General features: G+C 49.2%; 6 protein-coding genes across 9 annotated transcripts; 2 read left to right on the top strand and 4 right to left on the bottom strand.

Moving 5' to 3' along the window:
• Positions 1-555: 555 nt before the first annotated feature.
• Positions 556-3,727, bottom strand: FOXG_03688 (uncharacterized protein; the record flags this gene model as incomplete). Its single annotated transcript, XM_018381521.1, has 2 exons — positions 556-2,498; positions 2,572-3,727. The coding sequence occupies 2 exons, from the start codon at positions 3,725-3,727 to the stop codon at positions 556-558; spliced, it is 3,099 nt and encodes a 1,032-aa protein (XP_018238039.1).
• A 569-nt stretch (positions 3,728-4,296) lies between these two features.
• Positions 4,297-7,716, bottom strand: FOXG_18630 (uncharacterized protein). Of its 2 annotated transcripts, none has more exons than XM_018398768.1 (3): positions 6,541-7,716; positions 5,396-5,561; positions 4,297-5,327 (listed from the first exon to the last, which is right to left on the bottom strand). In XM_018398768.1, the coding sequence occupies exons 1-3, from the start codon at positions 6,563-6,565 to the stop codon at positions 4,697-4,699; spliced, it is 822 nt and encodes a 273-aa protein (XP_018238038.1). In that variant the 5' UTR covers positions 6,566-7,716; the 3' UTR covers positions 4,297-4,696. The 2 variants fall into 2 exon arrangements, with proteins under 2 accessions (XP_018238038.1, XP_018238037.1); XM_018398767.1 differs by having other exon boundaries at positions 6,668-7,716.
• A 631-nt stretch (positions 7,717-8,347) lies between these two features.
• Positions 8,348-11,347, bottom strand: FOXG_03685 (uncharacterized protein). Of its 3 annotated transcripts, XM_018381519.1 has the most exons (5): positions 11,057-11,213; positions 10,996-11,008; positions 10,224-10,936; positions 9,978-10,127; positions 8,348-9,905 (listed from the first exon to the last, which is right to left on the bottom strand). In XM_018381519.1, the coding sequence occupies exons 3-5, from the start codon at positions 10,368-10,370 to the stop codon at positions 9,732-9,734; spliced, it is 471 nt and encodes a 156-aa protein (XP_018238035.1). In that variant the 5' UTR covers positions 10,371-10,936; positions 10,996-11,008; positions 11,057-11,213; the 3' UTR covers positions 8,348-9,731. The 3 variants fall into 3 exon arrangements, with proteins under 3 accessions (XP_018238035.1, XP_018238034.1, XP_018238036.1); XM_018381518.1 differs by having other exon boundaries at positions 10,996-11,347; XM_018381520.1 differs by lacking the exons at positions 10,996-11,008; positions 11,057-11,213 and having other exon boundaries at positions 10,224-10,992.
• A 1,435-nt stretch (positions 11,348-12,782) lies between these two features.
• FOXG_18629 (uncharacterized protein) lies at positions 12,783-13,171 on the top strand (the record flags this gene model as incomplete). The annotated part of the gene is made up of 3 exons (XM_018398766.1): positions 12,783-12,799; positions 12,857-12,929; positions 12,979-13,171. 3 exons carry the CDS (start codon positions 12,783-12,785, stop codon positions 13,069-13,071), a joined length of 183 nt encoding a protein of 60 aa, XP_018238033.1. The 3' UTR covers positions 13,072-13,171.
• A 386-nt stretch (positions 13,172-13,557) lies between these two features.
• Positions 13,558-14,717, top strand: FOXG_03684 (uncharacterized protein). The gene has a single exon (XM_018381517.1). It carries the CDS (start codon positions 13,694-13,696, stop codon positions 14,501-14,503), a length of 810 nt encoding a protein of 269 aa, XP_018238032.1. The 5' UTR covers positions 13,558-13,693; the 3' UTR covers positions 14,504-14,717.
• FOXG_03683 (uncharacterized protein) lies at positions 13,560-15,983 on the bottom strand. Its single transcript, XM_018381516.1, has 2 exons — positions 15,429-15,983; positions 13,560-15,254 (listed from the first exon to the last, which is right to left on the bottom strand). The coding sequence occupies exons 1-2, from the start codon at positions 15,849-15,851 to the stop codon at positions 14,712-14,714; spliced, it is 966 nt and encodes a 321-aa protein (XP_018238031.1). The 5' UTR covers positions 15,852-15,983; the 3' UTR covers positions 13,560-14,711.
• Positions 15,984-16,114: the final 131 nt, after the last annotated feature.

Below are 16,114 nucleotides of genomic sequence, written 5' to 3'. Positions count from 1 at the left end.
GGCGAGCAACTGGGATGGGCTGGTCAAGGGCAGATCGGGTCAGACAACAGAAGTAGTCGTCGTGTGAATTCGTGGCCGACCAATATCCCTGTTTACTCAGACAAAGCAAGCACTGACCCAGAGAATCGAGTCGTTCAGAGCGGTTCCTTGTTCTTCGACAGGCTTAGGACTAGTCAGCAGCCTCTCAATCATCAAACCCCTTCATTTCGTGAGATTTAGCGAATCGTCTTGAACATCGGTGGGAACGGCCAGGGGTAGCCATGAAAGCCTTCACGTGGGAAATTCCTATCCAGTGCGTCCTTTGTTGCTCAACAGAATATGGGTAAAGCTGGTTGTTGACAGCTCAGACGCGGAGGTAATGTCAGTCCGGATTACCGACGGAGGGGTCCGCTTGAAAGACAGAAATGCCAAAAGTATTCGCAGGAGTGTCGGTAGAAACGACGTGCCAGACAAAGTCAGAAACCCCCAGTAAACGACGTAGTTTTCGGAAAGATACTTCTCCTACAAAGAATTTGTATGCAGACACAAGAAAACAAAACATGAGGTGCCGCGGTATCAACGTCGAGGCATTCTTCTTGTAGGCCTCGTCATGCCTAGTAGATCCTCAGCATGTCTGCTCCAAGCACCACCGTTTGCTCTGCAGAACACCGGCAACTCTGATTGAGGCACATTGTTTAAGGGGGCTATCTTCTTTGGTGGCTGCGCCGGAGCAATGCGAGACGAAGTAGCAGGCTCAAATTGAACCAGTGTTTGCGGCGGCAACCCGGCCGCGTCTTGTTTTCTTGCGGCTTTCCTACCTCTAGTCGCAGGGTTCACAATGCGCGGTCGTTGCTTTTCTTGTTGTTCTTTTCCATGGGCTGGTGGCTGTGCTGCTTCGAGCCTTTTTCCACTCGTTGAGGGGGCTTCTGCTTCAGTGTTTTTCTCCTTCGTCAATGGTTGTACTGTTTCTAGTTCTTTTTCACTTATCGCAGGCTGTACTTCTTTGGATTCCTTTTCTTTGGCTGAGGATTCTTGTACCTTAGGGCCCCTCGAACCTGTTTCGGATGCGCTGGCTTCCTGCTCTTGCATCCTCGTCGCTGGTTGACCTATTTCGGGTTGTTTTGCATTCGTCGGGGGTCGTACTATTTCGATTTCCCTCTCTTTTTCTTGCAACACGGGTTCTGCTGCTTCATGTGCCCTACTATTCGTGGAGCGCGGTACTGTGTCTGGTTCCTTCGTGTTCGCTGAAGACCATGTTGGTTCGGGTATCTTTTCCTTTGTTGGAGGTTGCTCCTTCTCAGGCTCTTTCTTATTCGTTCGTAGTTGTTCCGCTTCAAGTCCGTCGCTGACAGACTTATGATTCGCTGGTGCCTCTAGTGTATCGCGAGCTTTGCCTGGAGGCTTCTCGGCTACTTTCAAGTCGTTACTTGGCTTTTTGACCTCAACCAGCTCAGCATGACCGACGTTGAAACCATCCATCGAAAAATCTTCATCGGGCATAACAAAACCAATAATTTCTCTGCTCTTGACGCTTTTCCGTGACATCTTGGTGATACGTGGGCCGGAACTGGGCTTAGGCTCAGGTTTTCGGCCAGCTTTCGATGCGAGAGACAAGCCTTCTTCTTCATCGTCAGATCTTGCTGGGGAATCAAATGCTGAGGTTTCACCCTCGTTGTCGCTGAACACGACTGGGGCCGCCCTGTTTCGTGTGCGTCGACTTGGGTTTGTCCGTCGGCGAGGTGTAGGGGACCTCCTATCTTCAGAAAGCTCACTGACTGAAATTGCATCGTCACTCGGTACAAGTTCGACCTCTGGCTCTTTCAGGGCCTCAGATTCATTATCTGTGTCCTTCTCGCGGGCCACCTCTTCTGTATTCGGGTTATGAATCGCGATTGACTGGTCATCAGGCTCCTCCACGGAGTGATGAAGCTCACTTGGCTTAGCTGAGTCTTGTCGCTTTTTCGAAGCGGTTGTCTTTGTCGTAATTCTCTCAGTAGCTTGGGGTTCTTCTGAAATCGAGGCAGCGCGGGCGATGGTATGCGATGTTTTTTGTGTGTCGCTTCCAGCTCCTGATGAGGGGGGAACTGGTCTTCCTGCTGAGCCTGGTCGACCTCCTTCTTTCCTTTGCGCCATCATGAGAAGCCCGCGCCGCTGCCTTGATCTGATCCTGAGCTCTGTCCGCGGTTCCTTCGCAGGAGGAGGTTTGTCCGTAGCGGTTTCTGTTGCGGATGCTCTATCGGTACTCAGTGTTCGCTTCGTTCCATGAGGTTCCGCTGTACTCGTCTCTTTTCTTTTGGTCGTTTTTGAGACAGCGCTCTCGGGGCGGATTCGGGAGGTCTTTGGATGCGGTAGTGCCTCCACATCCTCATCTTCATCTTCATCGACAACGATGGGTTCTTGGGCGACCTTCCGGGTAGACTCCTTTGCAGGCCTTTGGATTGCTGGGACAGGATCACCCTTTGTCTTCTTCGGGCGTGGTGGGCGGTTGTCCGCTGGTGGCACTGGTGCTTGGTCCACGGCTGGAAAATCCTCACTTTGCGCCAACCCAATTGAGAAATGCTTCGTCGTCGGCTGCTGGTGATCCTTCATTACCTTTGTCAGATTCAACTATTTTCGACAGTTTTGGCGCAGATGTTCGGGATCTGGATGGTCTGTCTGCATTGGATTCCTGATGTCCTCGGCTGTTTGGGGAGCTATTCGCGGCTGCATCACTACGATGTTTTGGTGACACGGGCTCTTGGGTGAGAAGTGAAACAACCTCATCTTTGGGAGGCGGTTGTCGAGGTTTCACTGGCTTCGAGGCTTTCGTGCGATTCTTCGGCAGAGGTTCTCGAGTCCGAGGAAGTTCGCTGGTCCGATTGTGCTCATTGCCTGCCAGCAGCTCCTTTAACGATGCCCGTTGTGTAAGAACCCGGCGGGGTGCAGCCTGACGAGGAGCGCTGGTCTCCGTGTCTTCAGGATTAGAAGAAGGCGGTGGTGATTTTGAGCTTCTATCAGCACGTCTTGATGTGCCATCTCGTGAGCCAGGTGGTGCGACTTTTGGCCTTGCTGCGGCCCTATCGTGCAATGGTTGACTTCGAGCTGACGATATTGAAGACGAGAACGGAGTGAGAGTTAGAGTCGTTCCAAATAGAGCACGGGCATGCCCCATCTTTCTCGGAGGCGACTCCTCTCGCCTCCTCCTTTTGCTCGGCCGCGCGTCTTCTGAAGGTGAATCTTGCTGCTGACCTGGGCTCTCGGCCATCCTGCGCTGCTCAAATGGCGAGTGGGGTGAAATGACGGCCCTCCCAATTCTTGAAGCTCCTCCAACAAGATCATTAAGCGGGCGATGTCTGAGTTGAAAATGGGGGGCATTTTGGTCGCTTCTTGGTGTTTGAGTTACTGCTGCAGTCGATCCTGGTGTTCGTGTCGTCCCAGCATTTGTCCGCCGCTTCTCAACTTCCTTTGCGCGCTTGTCCAGTAACTCTGTCAGATCCTGCTCTCGTTGTCCAGTGCAGTCCGAAACTTGAACGATAGCAGCACCACGATCCAGCTCAAACTCATCACCAGGCTCAAGGTCCCCACCTTCTTGCCGATGAGCATCGCCTATAAAGTGGTTGCGATCATCATACACCATGACACGCTTGTTGAACGTGTGATATTTGAGCACTCCATCTTGCCACCTTTTTTGCTTTCTCTTCAGATCGTGTGTAAAGAGGCAAATGAAATCCACCACGAGGGCAGTCGTGGGAATGGAACCAGAAGTCATGCTTGGCGAAAAGATAGGTATGACTTCTCGAGCTCATAAAACAATGACTCCTTCAACATTTCGATGTCATAAAGACCGTTCAAATGTGCTACAGCACATGAAGTGCATGAGAAGACAGGGTTTCACTAACACGAGGTGAACAAACGGAACGCGTAGAGTTAAATTGAATTGGCTCGAACGGCAGGCAAACGCGACGCCAGATCACGTGCTAATTCAACCCCCACAGCTCTTGCTGCCTGGAGTGTCGCCTACCCTGTACACTTTGGCTCCTCAGCTTCAGGCAGCACCAAAGCAACAGAAACAAGTGCATCATTTGCATGTTTCAGCTCAATCTCACTCATGTGTATTGTTGCGACAGTAGGACTTGTTGGCAGGACAGAGTCAACAGAGTCTGCTTCTTTATTCCGTTTTCGTGACATGCATTTGCAGGGCTTTTGCAGACTGTATTAACACAAGACATAAATGAGCTCTGAATAGATGTATACGATGGAGCTAGCATGGAAGGGAAATAATCCAATGGGATCAAGGTCTTCAATGGTCCTGCCTAAATCATTGCCTAGTCCTACCGTCTGACATGCTTGCTGTATCACAAGGTACTATCATCTCCTCGGCTACGGGTCACTTTAACATCACGGAGAACAGCACATACTTATCTGCGGAGATGGGTGGCCCGGTGGTCACCATTTAGCCCTTACAAATGAAATTTATTCTATGGGTATCATGCCTCAACACGTACAGTATCAAATTGTACCAGATGCAGTTAAACAACACGCTGAATGCCACCTAGGAGGAATGTCAGGCCACTGATGGGCTCATCTCCAACCAACGCCCTTTGTCAAATGAAAATAACAAGTCCAGCCAGTTTCGATGCAAGAACCATGCTCAATCTGTATGCATATGCCACTCTATCTCAATATCCCAACACAGTAACTGGTAAGAGAAAGAAATTTGTGAAATGCTGCCATATTTTTAGCGACTCATGTAGTCACCAGCGCCAATGGCTTCAAGGTCCATGGGGGTGACAGGGCCAGGACTTCCCATGGGAAGGAGTCTGGGTGATAAGGGCTTCTGACAGCCGGGAGTAGCAAAGCGAGAGTCCCGGAGAGGAAGGTCATTGAGCGACAAACCAGGCTTATCGCCAGATTTGGCTGAGCTACTAATGAGCTCATTTGCAGCCATGCTTGCTTGTGCAATCATATCGCGTTGATACTGCTGTAACTTGCGACGCAGCTCGCTCTCGGGGTTCGACTGGCTACTTGCACGAGGGATTGCACTGGAATCGGATCCAACGTTGGACGACACGCTTCCAGACAAGGGAGGTCGCAGATTTGATTGAGCGCCATTTCTACTTTCGTAGTTGGATGGGTAGTATTTGCCCATAGGGACGGGGTGGTCATGGAAGCCTGGAGCAAGGTAGGAGGCGACGGGAGTGTTTGAGTGAGACATGACTACACTTTGAGCTGGATGAGAAGTGGGAGAGTCCGCGTAGATTGGTCCAGATTCCGAGATGAGACGACTCATGCGAGTGTCGGGATGATGTTGGAAAGGGTGTGGCCGATGGACACGACTGTTGGGATCCTCGTGAAGTGGAAAGTAACCTCTGCAACGGTGTTAGTCCACGTGGTAAAGATGAATGGAATTGAATTGAGAGAACATGGCATGTCTTACCCAGGAAGGTCACCTCTTGCAGATAAGGGTTCGGGAGGCGTGCGTGCGGGAGCGGAAGTGAAACGCTTGAGTTGAGGTAGATCGATAGCTATAGGTCGAACGTGGCTGCGGCTGCGCGGGGTTGAGGGAGCTGATGGAGTGCCAGGAGCAGACTTCTCTTTGTCGTCTAATAAAGAGGGGACATGTAAGTAAAAAGGGAAGTCCAGTAAGGAGAATAAGGTTTACGATGACCGAATGCGTAGTGACGACGGGAGGGTCGATGACAACAAGATCGAAAACAGGATAATTGAGGAATAGCACGGGATATAAGAACATTTTAAAGCAAAAGCCGGTAGTGCACTTCAGGGCCAGTCCAGGCGTCACTCAACGGCCAACCCCGGGATGGTCGATGGGGGCCGCTAGACTACCCCGCGATGGCTGGGAAGTGAGTGTGGGGAGAGAGACATGAGTAGCGCGATAAAGCATGGTCAAATCCCCGTCACAAGAGACATTTTGACTCAGAAATGATTGAGAAGAGGTGGAGAAGGGGCAGATGATTTGAGGGGAAAAGGAAAAGATGAGCGAAATAAAGTGAGGAGAATTGTGGAAATTGGGGAGCGTGACAAGTCAAGCAAAGAGCAACGACTCAAGATTGATCTGATGGTTGAAGATGGACAAGCTCGAGAAGCCAATATGGCATTCTCGAAAACGGGGGGTGCGGGAGCCTCCCGAGACCTCAATCCCGCCCCGCGCGCTTTGCGCCAGTCAATCGCCGGATGCATCATTGGTTAGGATGCTCCAATAGCCAACTTAAGTAGCGTTGATAGGCATAACTATTGATGCATTGCGCTGTGGGACAGGGACAGCAGCGTGGAGGCGGCTCTTACACCCCTTTTCTTTACACAGCATCGCATCTATTCGTTGTACATACTTTTTTGGTGGTGTACAACTAGAGCTTATGCCATGTGCCACAGTCTCTTGGGTTCGTTGAGGGGAACTTTTGGCGCCGAACCAAGTTTGAGCAGGAGAACGTGTCTCGCCTCGGAGCTTTTTGCAAGATGCGATGCGATGCCAGCTGCCGGGTTGAGCACCGCCCGTCTCCGTCCGGGATCATCGGCCGGAGGATAGCCCCGACGTCCGGCCGTAAAGAGGTTGAGATCACTCACTTGAGGCCAGGTGATGGAAGATCATCCGAGAGAGGTAGGGATGGATGGGCAATCAGGGGTCAAACGACTGGATATTGGATATGCATTCCAAGCATTCTGTACAATGTCAATGTCAATGCTAACTTACCTGAAAAGTAGGAAGTCCGAGAATCAATGTCATCGAGGTCAAAGAATCCGTCTCGTGGTTGATTCCGCCTTTTGGATGGAATCGCTGGGGTGTTTCGTCCAGATAAGTCGAATTCGCCGATAATTTCATCGGATCGTGGGCTTTGAGGAGAGTTGGAATGGTCGGAATTCGTAGACATGGAGCGCCCCGGCATGGAAGGCCGTAGTCGAGGCGATAAGTAAGGAGATTTGATGGTTCTGGCGAAACTGGCCATATCGTCGTTGCAGTCGTGATTCAACGTCTGAGGTTTGAGTCTTTGGTCTCTTGGAGAATAGCTATTCGCCTGACTGAGAACCCAGCCCGAGTCTTGAATCAAGCGCCAACGTCGCTGCATAAGTAGGTATATATGGAGGATTGAGAAGAACCAGGGGATCGAGTGGATAGGAATGAATGCGCGCTCACGGGGAGGGCGGCGGCAATCGGGGAGGTTTGATGATTAACAACAGTGAGGGGCAGGTCGTGTCGGTGTCGCAAATGAAGGGCGGCCAAGAGAGATAATAAGAGTACAATAGAGTGACTTTTTTTTTTTTTAAATGTATTGGACGGAATGCCACGGAGGACGGATAAAAATAAGTGAGGCGAATGAATAAGGTAGGTAGCTGTAACTCAAGAATGTGATGGCGGCGTCAAGATGTAATGTTAAAGGCAAACACACAACACAACACAACATGACACTGCAGTGTAGTATGTAAGCAAGCACAGCAGTACAGTACAGTAAGTAAGATGAGTGAAATGTTTGCCTATTTGGGTGAGAAATGAAGGGTTCCCTAAGAAATGAAAATCGAAGGGTTCCGAAACGGTTTTGTTATCGCAAGCGAGACACATTCACTCACTAAACACACTCTTCCATGGATGGATCCAATGCCAGGATTGATCTTGCCTCTCCCGTTCCACCCTGGTTCCTTCCAGCGCCTCCCAACCCCCAAAAAGTGGGAATTCCAACAAATCAGCTCCCGAGTATCTCAAGCGAGGAACATCGGGACGAGAGCCAGAAGCCAGAGAAGCCCAAGATCCAGGGCAAGGCGAGGTTTAGTGGATCGCTTCCACCTTGTACGGTGACCCTCTGCAGCGGGTTTCCCAATGTTTCCGATGCTGGAACCCGCTACAAGGTACCCGTTCTGGAAATGCGACATGCAACCACGAGTTTGGCAGGTATCCCACTAGGACTTTTGAGGCACATTCTGCTGGGGTGACCCTTGATTTGTACCTGGTTGCATGCGCCGTCACCGTACAGAACGCCAAGGAAATACATGCGGGACGACCCTGTGAGCCACTCAAAAGCCACCAACGCAAACAAAGAAACCAAGCACAGGTTTTGGTTTTATTTTGCTGTGCCATCCCGTCCACGGCCAGACTCAGATGAAAAAGTGATGATGTGTTTGCAGAGACGAATTAGAACTCGCGGTCAACGTCCTAGACGCAGCAAACTAACGAATTAGTCCCTGAGATTTGCTGTAGGGACCCTTTGAAAACAAGACCCCTCCTTGGTTTGTTTTTGGTCAATGACGCCGTTTGAACGGTGTATTTATCCGACTCCGCGAAATATTCTGATTTCCAAGTCTTGGAAGACTGTCACAGTCACTCTTTGTGGAGAGACAATTTTGCATGCATGTATGTACCGTACTATAGGTATTATGTACATGCAAGGCCAGTTCTTGGGTGAATAATATGTGGTCAGTATTATATTCAGGAACTTATGATCGCATTTGCTAACAATTCCCATTATGGGTATTCGCAATCTTAGACCCTCGTATCACCACACTACAACTTGCTCACTCACAACCACCATCAACCAAAAAAAGACGATATAAATGAGACATTTGAGCATTTGACCGCTCGTATTCAATGTCAAATGTCGTAGAATATTCCCACGTGCATTTCTTATCGCTTAACTTACCGCCTCTACAGACTACGATCAACACTCACATCACCAGCAACGCTGCCCAACATCTCCGCTGGTATCAACAAAGAAGACAAGAGATCAACAGATCCTTGCACCAAAAACAAACGGGCTTTTAGAAGCGGCCCCCACTTGAAGCTTCTATCAGGCATCTGATCGACGTCATGGCAAGAGAGTAGCTTGGCTTGGCCCGCTCACAAGCGCCGCTTGCTTTTGCCCATGAGTTGAAAATCCTAATCCCTTGAGGGTCAGGGTCAAGACACAAAGGTCAGAGCGGTAGACGCAGCTAGTCAAACGCCAGACCCTTGAAAAAAGGAAAAGACCCCTTCTCCCTCTGAGAAAAAATCCGTCATCGTCACATCACCCCTCGGAAGCGTTGGAGGCGAGCCTGTCCACGATCGACGATCGACGCTCGCCCCTCTTTACTCTCTCTCTCTTTTCTGCTTTAGGTCCTGGTCGAACTGGTGCAACATCCTTCTCCGTGGTGGTGCCATATCGACGCTCTTCAGGGTACTACGAAAGGGTATCTCGGATATCACTCTGTCTTGGCGTAAACGGTGGTTCGGCAAGCTGCACTTTCTTGGCTTTGTATTGCCAATGCCAATGTCCATGGTGATTTCACAGCATGAATCCTACAGTGACTGCCCGTTGACTGTCCATTGGTTAAGCAAGTTTCACTCATGCCGGTGGCCATTGGTAGATCTAGCCACCCATCTCACAAAGGATGTTGCACGCCGTACGGGAGGCTGCCGTAGATGGTTGCACTAATAAGTGTGATATTCTCGATTCAGTTGATAGTGATAAATTTTGAGTTCGATGCAGGTATTAGTGTTTCAGGAACAAGCAGTCTTTGTCGAAAAAGGAAAAGCAAGGAAACACAGAAGAAAACAATGGTATCAAAGTCGTGCCAACATCTCATCTCATCTCATCCATTCCCATCCCAGCATACAGACACACAAAACACGCCCACACAAACAGCCCGTCCTGCAGGCCTCCCTCCCATTACCGTTCCATTACCATTGCCGAATATCTCCGTCGTGAGTTGCATTTGTGTATCCCATATGCAACCATCCTCAATATGGCCGTCTCTTTCTGAGGGGATTTGATGCGCCCGTTTGTGTTTGATCAGACGCGAGCGCGGCCAGTAAAGCGGGATCGAGTGTCACGGTGCTTCCACCAGTAGGCCAGGGCCGCCAAGGTAGCAATGAGCCAGAGTAGGGCGCTGGCGAGATCGACCCAGACCGCGTTCTTCATGCGTCTGACACCACCGTCACCCTCGGCGTCCTCATTGATGTACATCTGCAGGTTTCACAATGTCAGCCAAATGATGCCGCCGATCGTTTGCAGTAAGCACTTGATGATAGAACGTACCTTGCCAAAGACGCCAAAGAGGGCGATCCAGAGGACGAATAGAATAAAGTCCCATATCGCGACAACGAAGCCGGCGACACGCAGTACAAACGGGATAAAGTAGAGTACACACGTCACGGCGGAGATGCTACCAACGACCACGGCGTAGACCTGTGCATTGAACTTTTTTCAGCACTGTATTGTATTGTATTGCATTGTAACAATGTGCATTTGCACGTTGACGAACGGAGGGAGCGAGTCACTCACCCACTTAGAATCAGAGTATTTGCCCTGCTTGTTCGCATTATGAAGGTCGGTACCATACAAACCGATAGTGGTCAGAGCCAGTGCGAATAGGAACAAGTGGATGGTGGAAAACACCACATAGCTAATAGCTAGATCCTTGATACCCATGGTCGCTTTTGCTCGCTCGTTTTGCTTTGCTTTGTGTCGGCAATTCGAACGGGGTCGCAAAGGAGGTGGATATTACGAGAAAAGATTGACGAGATGAGGTTATCGTCGGTCTGAGCGGGTCAGTGATTAGTTGATCGCAGACTCAGACGCAAAAGAAAGAGGATCGCGGGTTTATTAGGATGAGTCAAGAAAATGAGCTGGTCACTGAAGCGTCACTTTGACTGGGCGTGCAAATTGTCAACCTTGGCGAAAAACTCGTTCGTAGGGTAGACCGCCAGTTAATTAATAGCGTAGGGATGGGGAAGCCTCTGCCGTCATTCCTGCGACCTAAGAAGCGAGATCGACCTAAAACTTAAGAGAATCTAATTTCACCCTTGGAAATTGTCGTGATTCACTGATATGACCTATGACGTAGTTCAAAGCAAGCTTGTTTTAGTCGCTGTATGACCCCTGACTCTGACATCTAGACCCTGAGTCTCTGTTCTGAAGGCTTCGGATTATTGAACTTCCGTTCTTAGAGACCGCCTTATGATCCCTTCAACCAAGGAAGAGAAAGTCATGCTGAGCTGAAAATTGTTAGCGGATGAGTTGTTAAAGCTTATCAGTTTAGCGGGTAATTTCCAACCTTGAGTTTGGGTCTTTTCAAAGTTCAACGTCAACGTCAACAGTTCGAACTGAGATCTTACATCACTATCACGACCGCCCTGCAATATTGTCGCCCCGTAAACAAAAACGGAATTCGGCCTGTGGTTCAGAAATATGCATCGTTGAAAATGCAAATGTTTTAGATCAGGTGTTCTCGAGAAACTAGTGCTGATAAAGAAGAGTTCTCGAAGTTTTGAGGTCATCATATTGGTTGAGGCTTACCAAGTTAGTCAGCGAAGTTAATGGCGCGCATGACAATTTCAAGCGTGACTTTTTGAGATTCACATAATGAGACAAGTGGGAAATTGACTTGAGTTGAAAATCACATGTTCGTAAGAGTGGCATGTGAGTTGACTACGCTAATCTCCATGAGAAGTCCAATGTGGTTGATGCGGTTTTGGGAAGTCGGTGAGAAAATGAGGGACCAAAGTGTTGATTGGGTTGGATAGCTCCAACCATTCATGACAAGCACGTCTCCACTGTTGGCGAGGATAACCATCGTTGCCTGAGTCAATCGAATAAGCTTATCCCCTTGATAGTTTACGAGGCTATGTTAATTTGTTTCCTCACCATGACTTTAATGTGATCGTTGAAAGTGCTGTTTGAGAATAGGGTAGACTTGCTTCACCCAAAACCCCGGATTTATACAGGAACATGTGTCGCGTCATCGTTCTTGGCTGCAGATGCCTCGAGTAATACGGTGTTTCCGGTAAACGCTAAACCCAATAACGAGGATTAGAATCCCAGAAGTGCGAGAGAAGATACAATGTTGAAATGCTCATATTGGCAGTGCCATTATCACTCCAGCCCTCGCTTCTGAGGAGTTAGAGACGGGACGAATAAACTCATGCCTGAAACAGTGATTGATTGGACGTCATTGGCTAGAAAGCCACATGGTCTGGCAGGGAACAGGCGGGGGGCGGTGTTGTTTCAATTGACTCAGCCTACCAACCAATTCGTTGAGTCACATGAGATTTTGAGCCGCATCCACGCAGAGCCTCAACATTGAATTGAGGGAACGGTTCCTCTGTAGGGTCCGTGAATACGAGGCGAGTTAGGATGATAGAATGAATTAAATGCCGTAATATTCCCTATAATCTTGCCTAGATGCAACTGCATGCTGTTGGGGCACAGTCTAGTTTCCAGCATCGCCTCGCATACGAGACGAGACTCCGTCCTAAACAAGACTCCTGGCTGATTCATAGTCGCTGCCTTGATCTAACAAACAAATCAAGCGTTTCGAATTTGCGAAGAACAATGAGACTAAAGCTTCCAGAAACAGGGCTATGCTCAATCGTCCTGTAGTAGCCCCCCGAGGCATCCCTCTTTCATCCTATCTCCCTCGCTTCCCAGCCAAACAATGACTATTGCAAACTTGCTTCGTATTCCCACTAACAAGATGGAAACTCGCTTTCAAGCAGATAATCATCGCAACTATAGCCTCAAGCGTGGCACTGCTATCGCCTCGGACTTTAATCCCTGTTATTCACTGACTTGGACTTTATCTCGTGTGATTTGTGCCCACTACAATGGACTTGTTGCTGGATGGAACTCGGAACTTACAGGCCTCTGGATCATATACGACTTGAATTGAATTGTTCATATATTTCTATATAACCATGGCCATCTGCATATCTCTGATCATGATACCAACACACTTCTTTACTCACCAAACCTCATCAAGACTATAGCACATCTTGTGTCTACGGATACCAACGCTCAAAGACTCAACCATACTACTCAACCAACCCAACAACACCATTAGACATGGCTGCCATTAACTTGTAAGTCGATAACATCCACTGTCGTTACCAACATCAGTAGTCTCTAACCATTTCCAGCGCCTCTACCGCCTGCTCTGCTGGCAACCGTGGGCAGCTCACCAACAGTGCGTCTGTTTCCCGATGGCAATGTGTAAGTTGTTTGAAGATGGGACTTGGCAGAAATATACTGACCTTCACAGTGCAACTGCAACTACGGCTGGCAGAATGTCGACCTTGAAACTCTGTGCACTGCTTGTCAGGTCCCTCGTTGTGGAAGCTGCATCTACTGTTAAGATGTGGAACGACAGACTCAGTTCAATTTTGACACCAAGACTTCATCTTTCTCTTCTTGCAGACTGGTTCAGCTTGTATTACTATGATATGTGGATGGCCTAGATCTTTGGAGTTGGAGGACGTTCGTCTTGGGCTTTTTGCTTAAAATACCTGGTCTTTCAAAAACTTAGAAGGGGGGCTCGCGCTTGCTTTGATTTATTTTCCTTTGTTTCCCATAGAAAATTCAACTACTCACGCTCTTTAACAACATTGCCTTCGAAGTGACTCTTTATTGCTGGCCTACCAGTGCTAGGTCTATGTGATTGTGGACATTGACAAACTTGTAACTTCCAAAATGAGACAAAGCTTTAGTTTAAACTTACGTGTCTAGACAACAAATGGATAATATTTAAACAGAAACATCGTTTAGTTGTGAGAGGCTCTAGATTTGGCAGTGACTTATACCCGTCTCTGGACCGAGGCATGATTTGATGACGCCCCACCTCCACCAACATTAACCACCATATGTGAACTGGCTCTCTTGTTGACGAGGTCTGCCTTGGGTCACTGCAATAATAATTCTACCTGTAATAGATCTTAGCAGAAATCATCACCATCCAACTACTCTATCACATCTAAATCATGGCAAACCTCAGCCCTCCTTTCCATCCCATCGCCGGCGTCGCAAACTTCCGAGATCTCGGGGGCCATCCGTTGCCTATAAAGTCCCGCCCCGGATACACAATCAGATCCGGCCTCATCTTCCGCTCAGCAGAACCATCCCGTCTCACCGAAGACGGCGTCTCGGCGCTACAGGACCTCAAGATCTCACACGTCTACGACCTGCGCTCGCGAACTGAGATCGAGCGCTACGCTACAGGAACCCGAGAGTGGCCCGGCGCCCAACGGGTCTTTACTCCGGTGTTCTTAGACGAGGATTACGGTCCGGAGGCTATTGCATTGCGCTTTCGGAATTACACCGCCGAAGGGAGCCAGGGATTTGTTGAGGCGTATCGGGGAATTTGGGAGACGGGAACGGATTCTATCAACACTATTCTCTCGCATCTTGCCAGACCGGATCCTTCACCCCTACTCATCCACTGCACTGCAGGCAAGGATAGAACTGGTGTAGTATGCGCTTTCATCTTGTCTATATGCGGCGTGGATGAAGGCACTATTGCTCATGAGTATGGTTTGACTGAGGTTGGCCTTGGTGACTTTCGTGAGGAGCTTCTTGCTGCTGTGATGAAGAGTCCTGAACTGAGAGCCAACCCCGAAGGTGCTCAACGATTACTGGGAGCCAAGCCCGAGAACATGCTTGCTGCTTTGGAAGCACTTCGTAAACAACATGGCTCTGTCGATGAGTATGTGGTAAAGAACTGTGGTCTGACAGTGGAGGATCTTGAGCAGATTCGAAAGAACTTGATCGTGCCCGAGGAGAGCAGGCAGTAGTGTCGATGAGTTATGAATGACGACTCAGGACCATGAACATCAACGTCAATGGCACAGGTTGAGCATGTTTAGAGAGGATCACATACAAAAATGCAAGCGCTATTCATCATCTCTGGACGAGTATACAGTCCATGTCTAATTAATACATGGCGTTGGTATTCGTATAGTACAGTTTCGCCACCCCATATCCCATAAATATTCATACACTTCAAGGCACTGACGTAGGAATCTTGACCAACCCACGCTTGCGGTCCTCGAACGGCGCACCATACCGCCAACCAGTACCTTTCCTTGATCGACCATCACGACCAACATCATCGACGTTAATCTCCTTAAATCGGAACTCGTAGCGATCTGTCTTGACGCGCTTCGTTCGCTCCTCCTCACGCCTGCGCTCGTTCAGAATCTTCTTGGCTACTCTGTCCTCGTCTGCCTGTGTGACTGCCTGGAACTTGGCTACTGCCTCTGGTCGTGCAGTGCCCTTGATGATGTCTTGCTCCATCTTGATGAGCTCGGGTTGAGGTGATCGCTGATCGGCGGAGAGCATGTTGTCGTGGAAGGCCTTGGCGGCGTCTTCTCTTGTGAAGTGTCGGGATTCAGACACTGGTGTGAATAGTTGTTGTAGGGTAAGGTTGTGTACGTGAATCTCGTTGATAGGCTCGTGAGGTATATTCTCCTCGCCTTCATTGTAATGTGTCTTGGGTAGCATCTTCATAACTGCCTTGGCGTAAGGTGTTGCTAATTGCTTGCCCTTGAGGTTGGTTAGCATTGCTATCGAAAGAGTAAAAAAGCAAGCCCAAAATCAGATGATGCTATCAGAGTATATAAAAGTATAACCATGTATGTGTCTTCAAGACTAATCGAAAATTTTGTTTGGTCTCATCATATAGCAGGGCAGATAGAGCTTCACTGGGATGGTACTTACTTCGGAGAGCCATTGCTTCTCAACCTCCTTTAGTCGCACAACAGCAGCAACTCTCCTCACGTCGATGTGCATTTCAGCAGACACCGCCTTCAGAGACATGCCCTTCGCCGTCACCTTCTCATAGATGATCTCCCTCGTCGCATCAGAGAGCACAGGCTGACTTCGGAAGAGGGGGTTGAGAGGAAAAGGCTGATCATTGTGAGGACCGAGGTAATTAGGACCGTTGCCAGGCTCGGCGAGATTTCTGCCATTGCCTGAGTTCAACCACTCGAACATCTGCGCACGACCCTTGCTCATCTTCTCGCGGCATGGCGTGGTCGAGAAGGTTCGGAGGAACGGAGACGAGGAGGTCCTCGTGGAGAGGGAAATGGTGGCATCGAGGCCAGCCAGCGGCGTCGATGCACCGCGCACTCGAGGAGGCATGGTTACAGCGGCTTCAGATTCTCTCTGACTCTCTGCTGCATTACATGCGACCCAGGACCAATTGATTAGAATTGGTTGGATGTCAGGTCGGAAAAGGCTGCACTTGTTTGGAGGTGTTTAATGCTGTTCCGAAGTGTGCAGTAATTTTCATCCCCCGGAGGGTTTAATTATCCGGCCCGACGTCACCAACCTCGCGATCCACACAAGATGGGGCTGAAGCCAGTGGGACAGTGATGAAAGCTCTTATCCAAGATTTGAGATGA

Source organism: Fusarium oxysporum, chromosome 8, assembly GCF_000149955.1.
Source record: "Fusarium oxysporum f. sp. lycopersici 4287 chromosome 8, whole genome shotgun sequence".
Taxonomy (NCBI): domain Eukaryota; kingdom Fungi; phylum Ascomycota; class Sordariomycetes; order Hypocreales; family Nectriaceae; genus Fusarium; species Fusarium oxysporum.
Note: the sequence above shows the minus strand (reverse complement) of the source record. Positions and strands in the feature narration are given on the sequence as shown.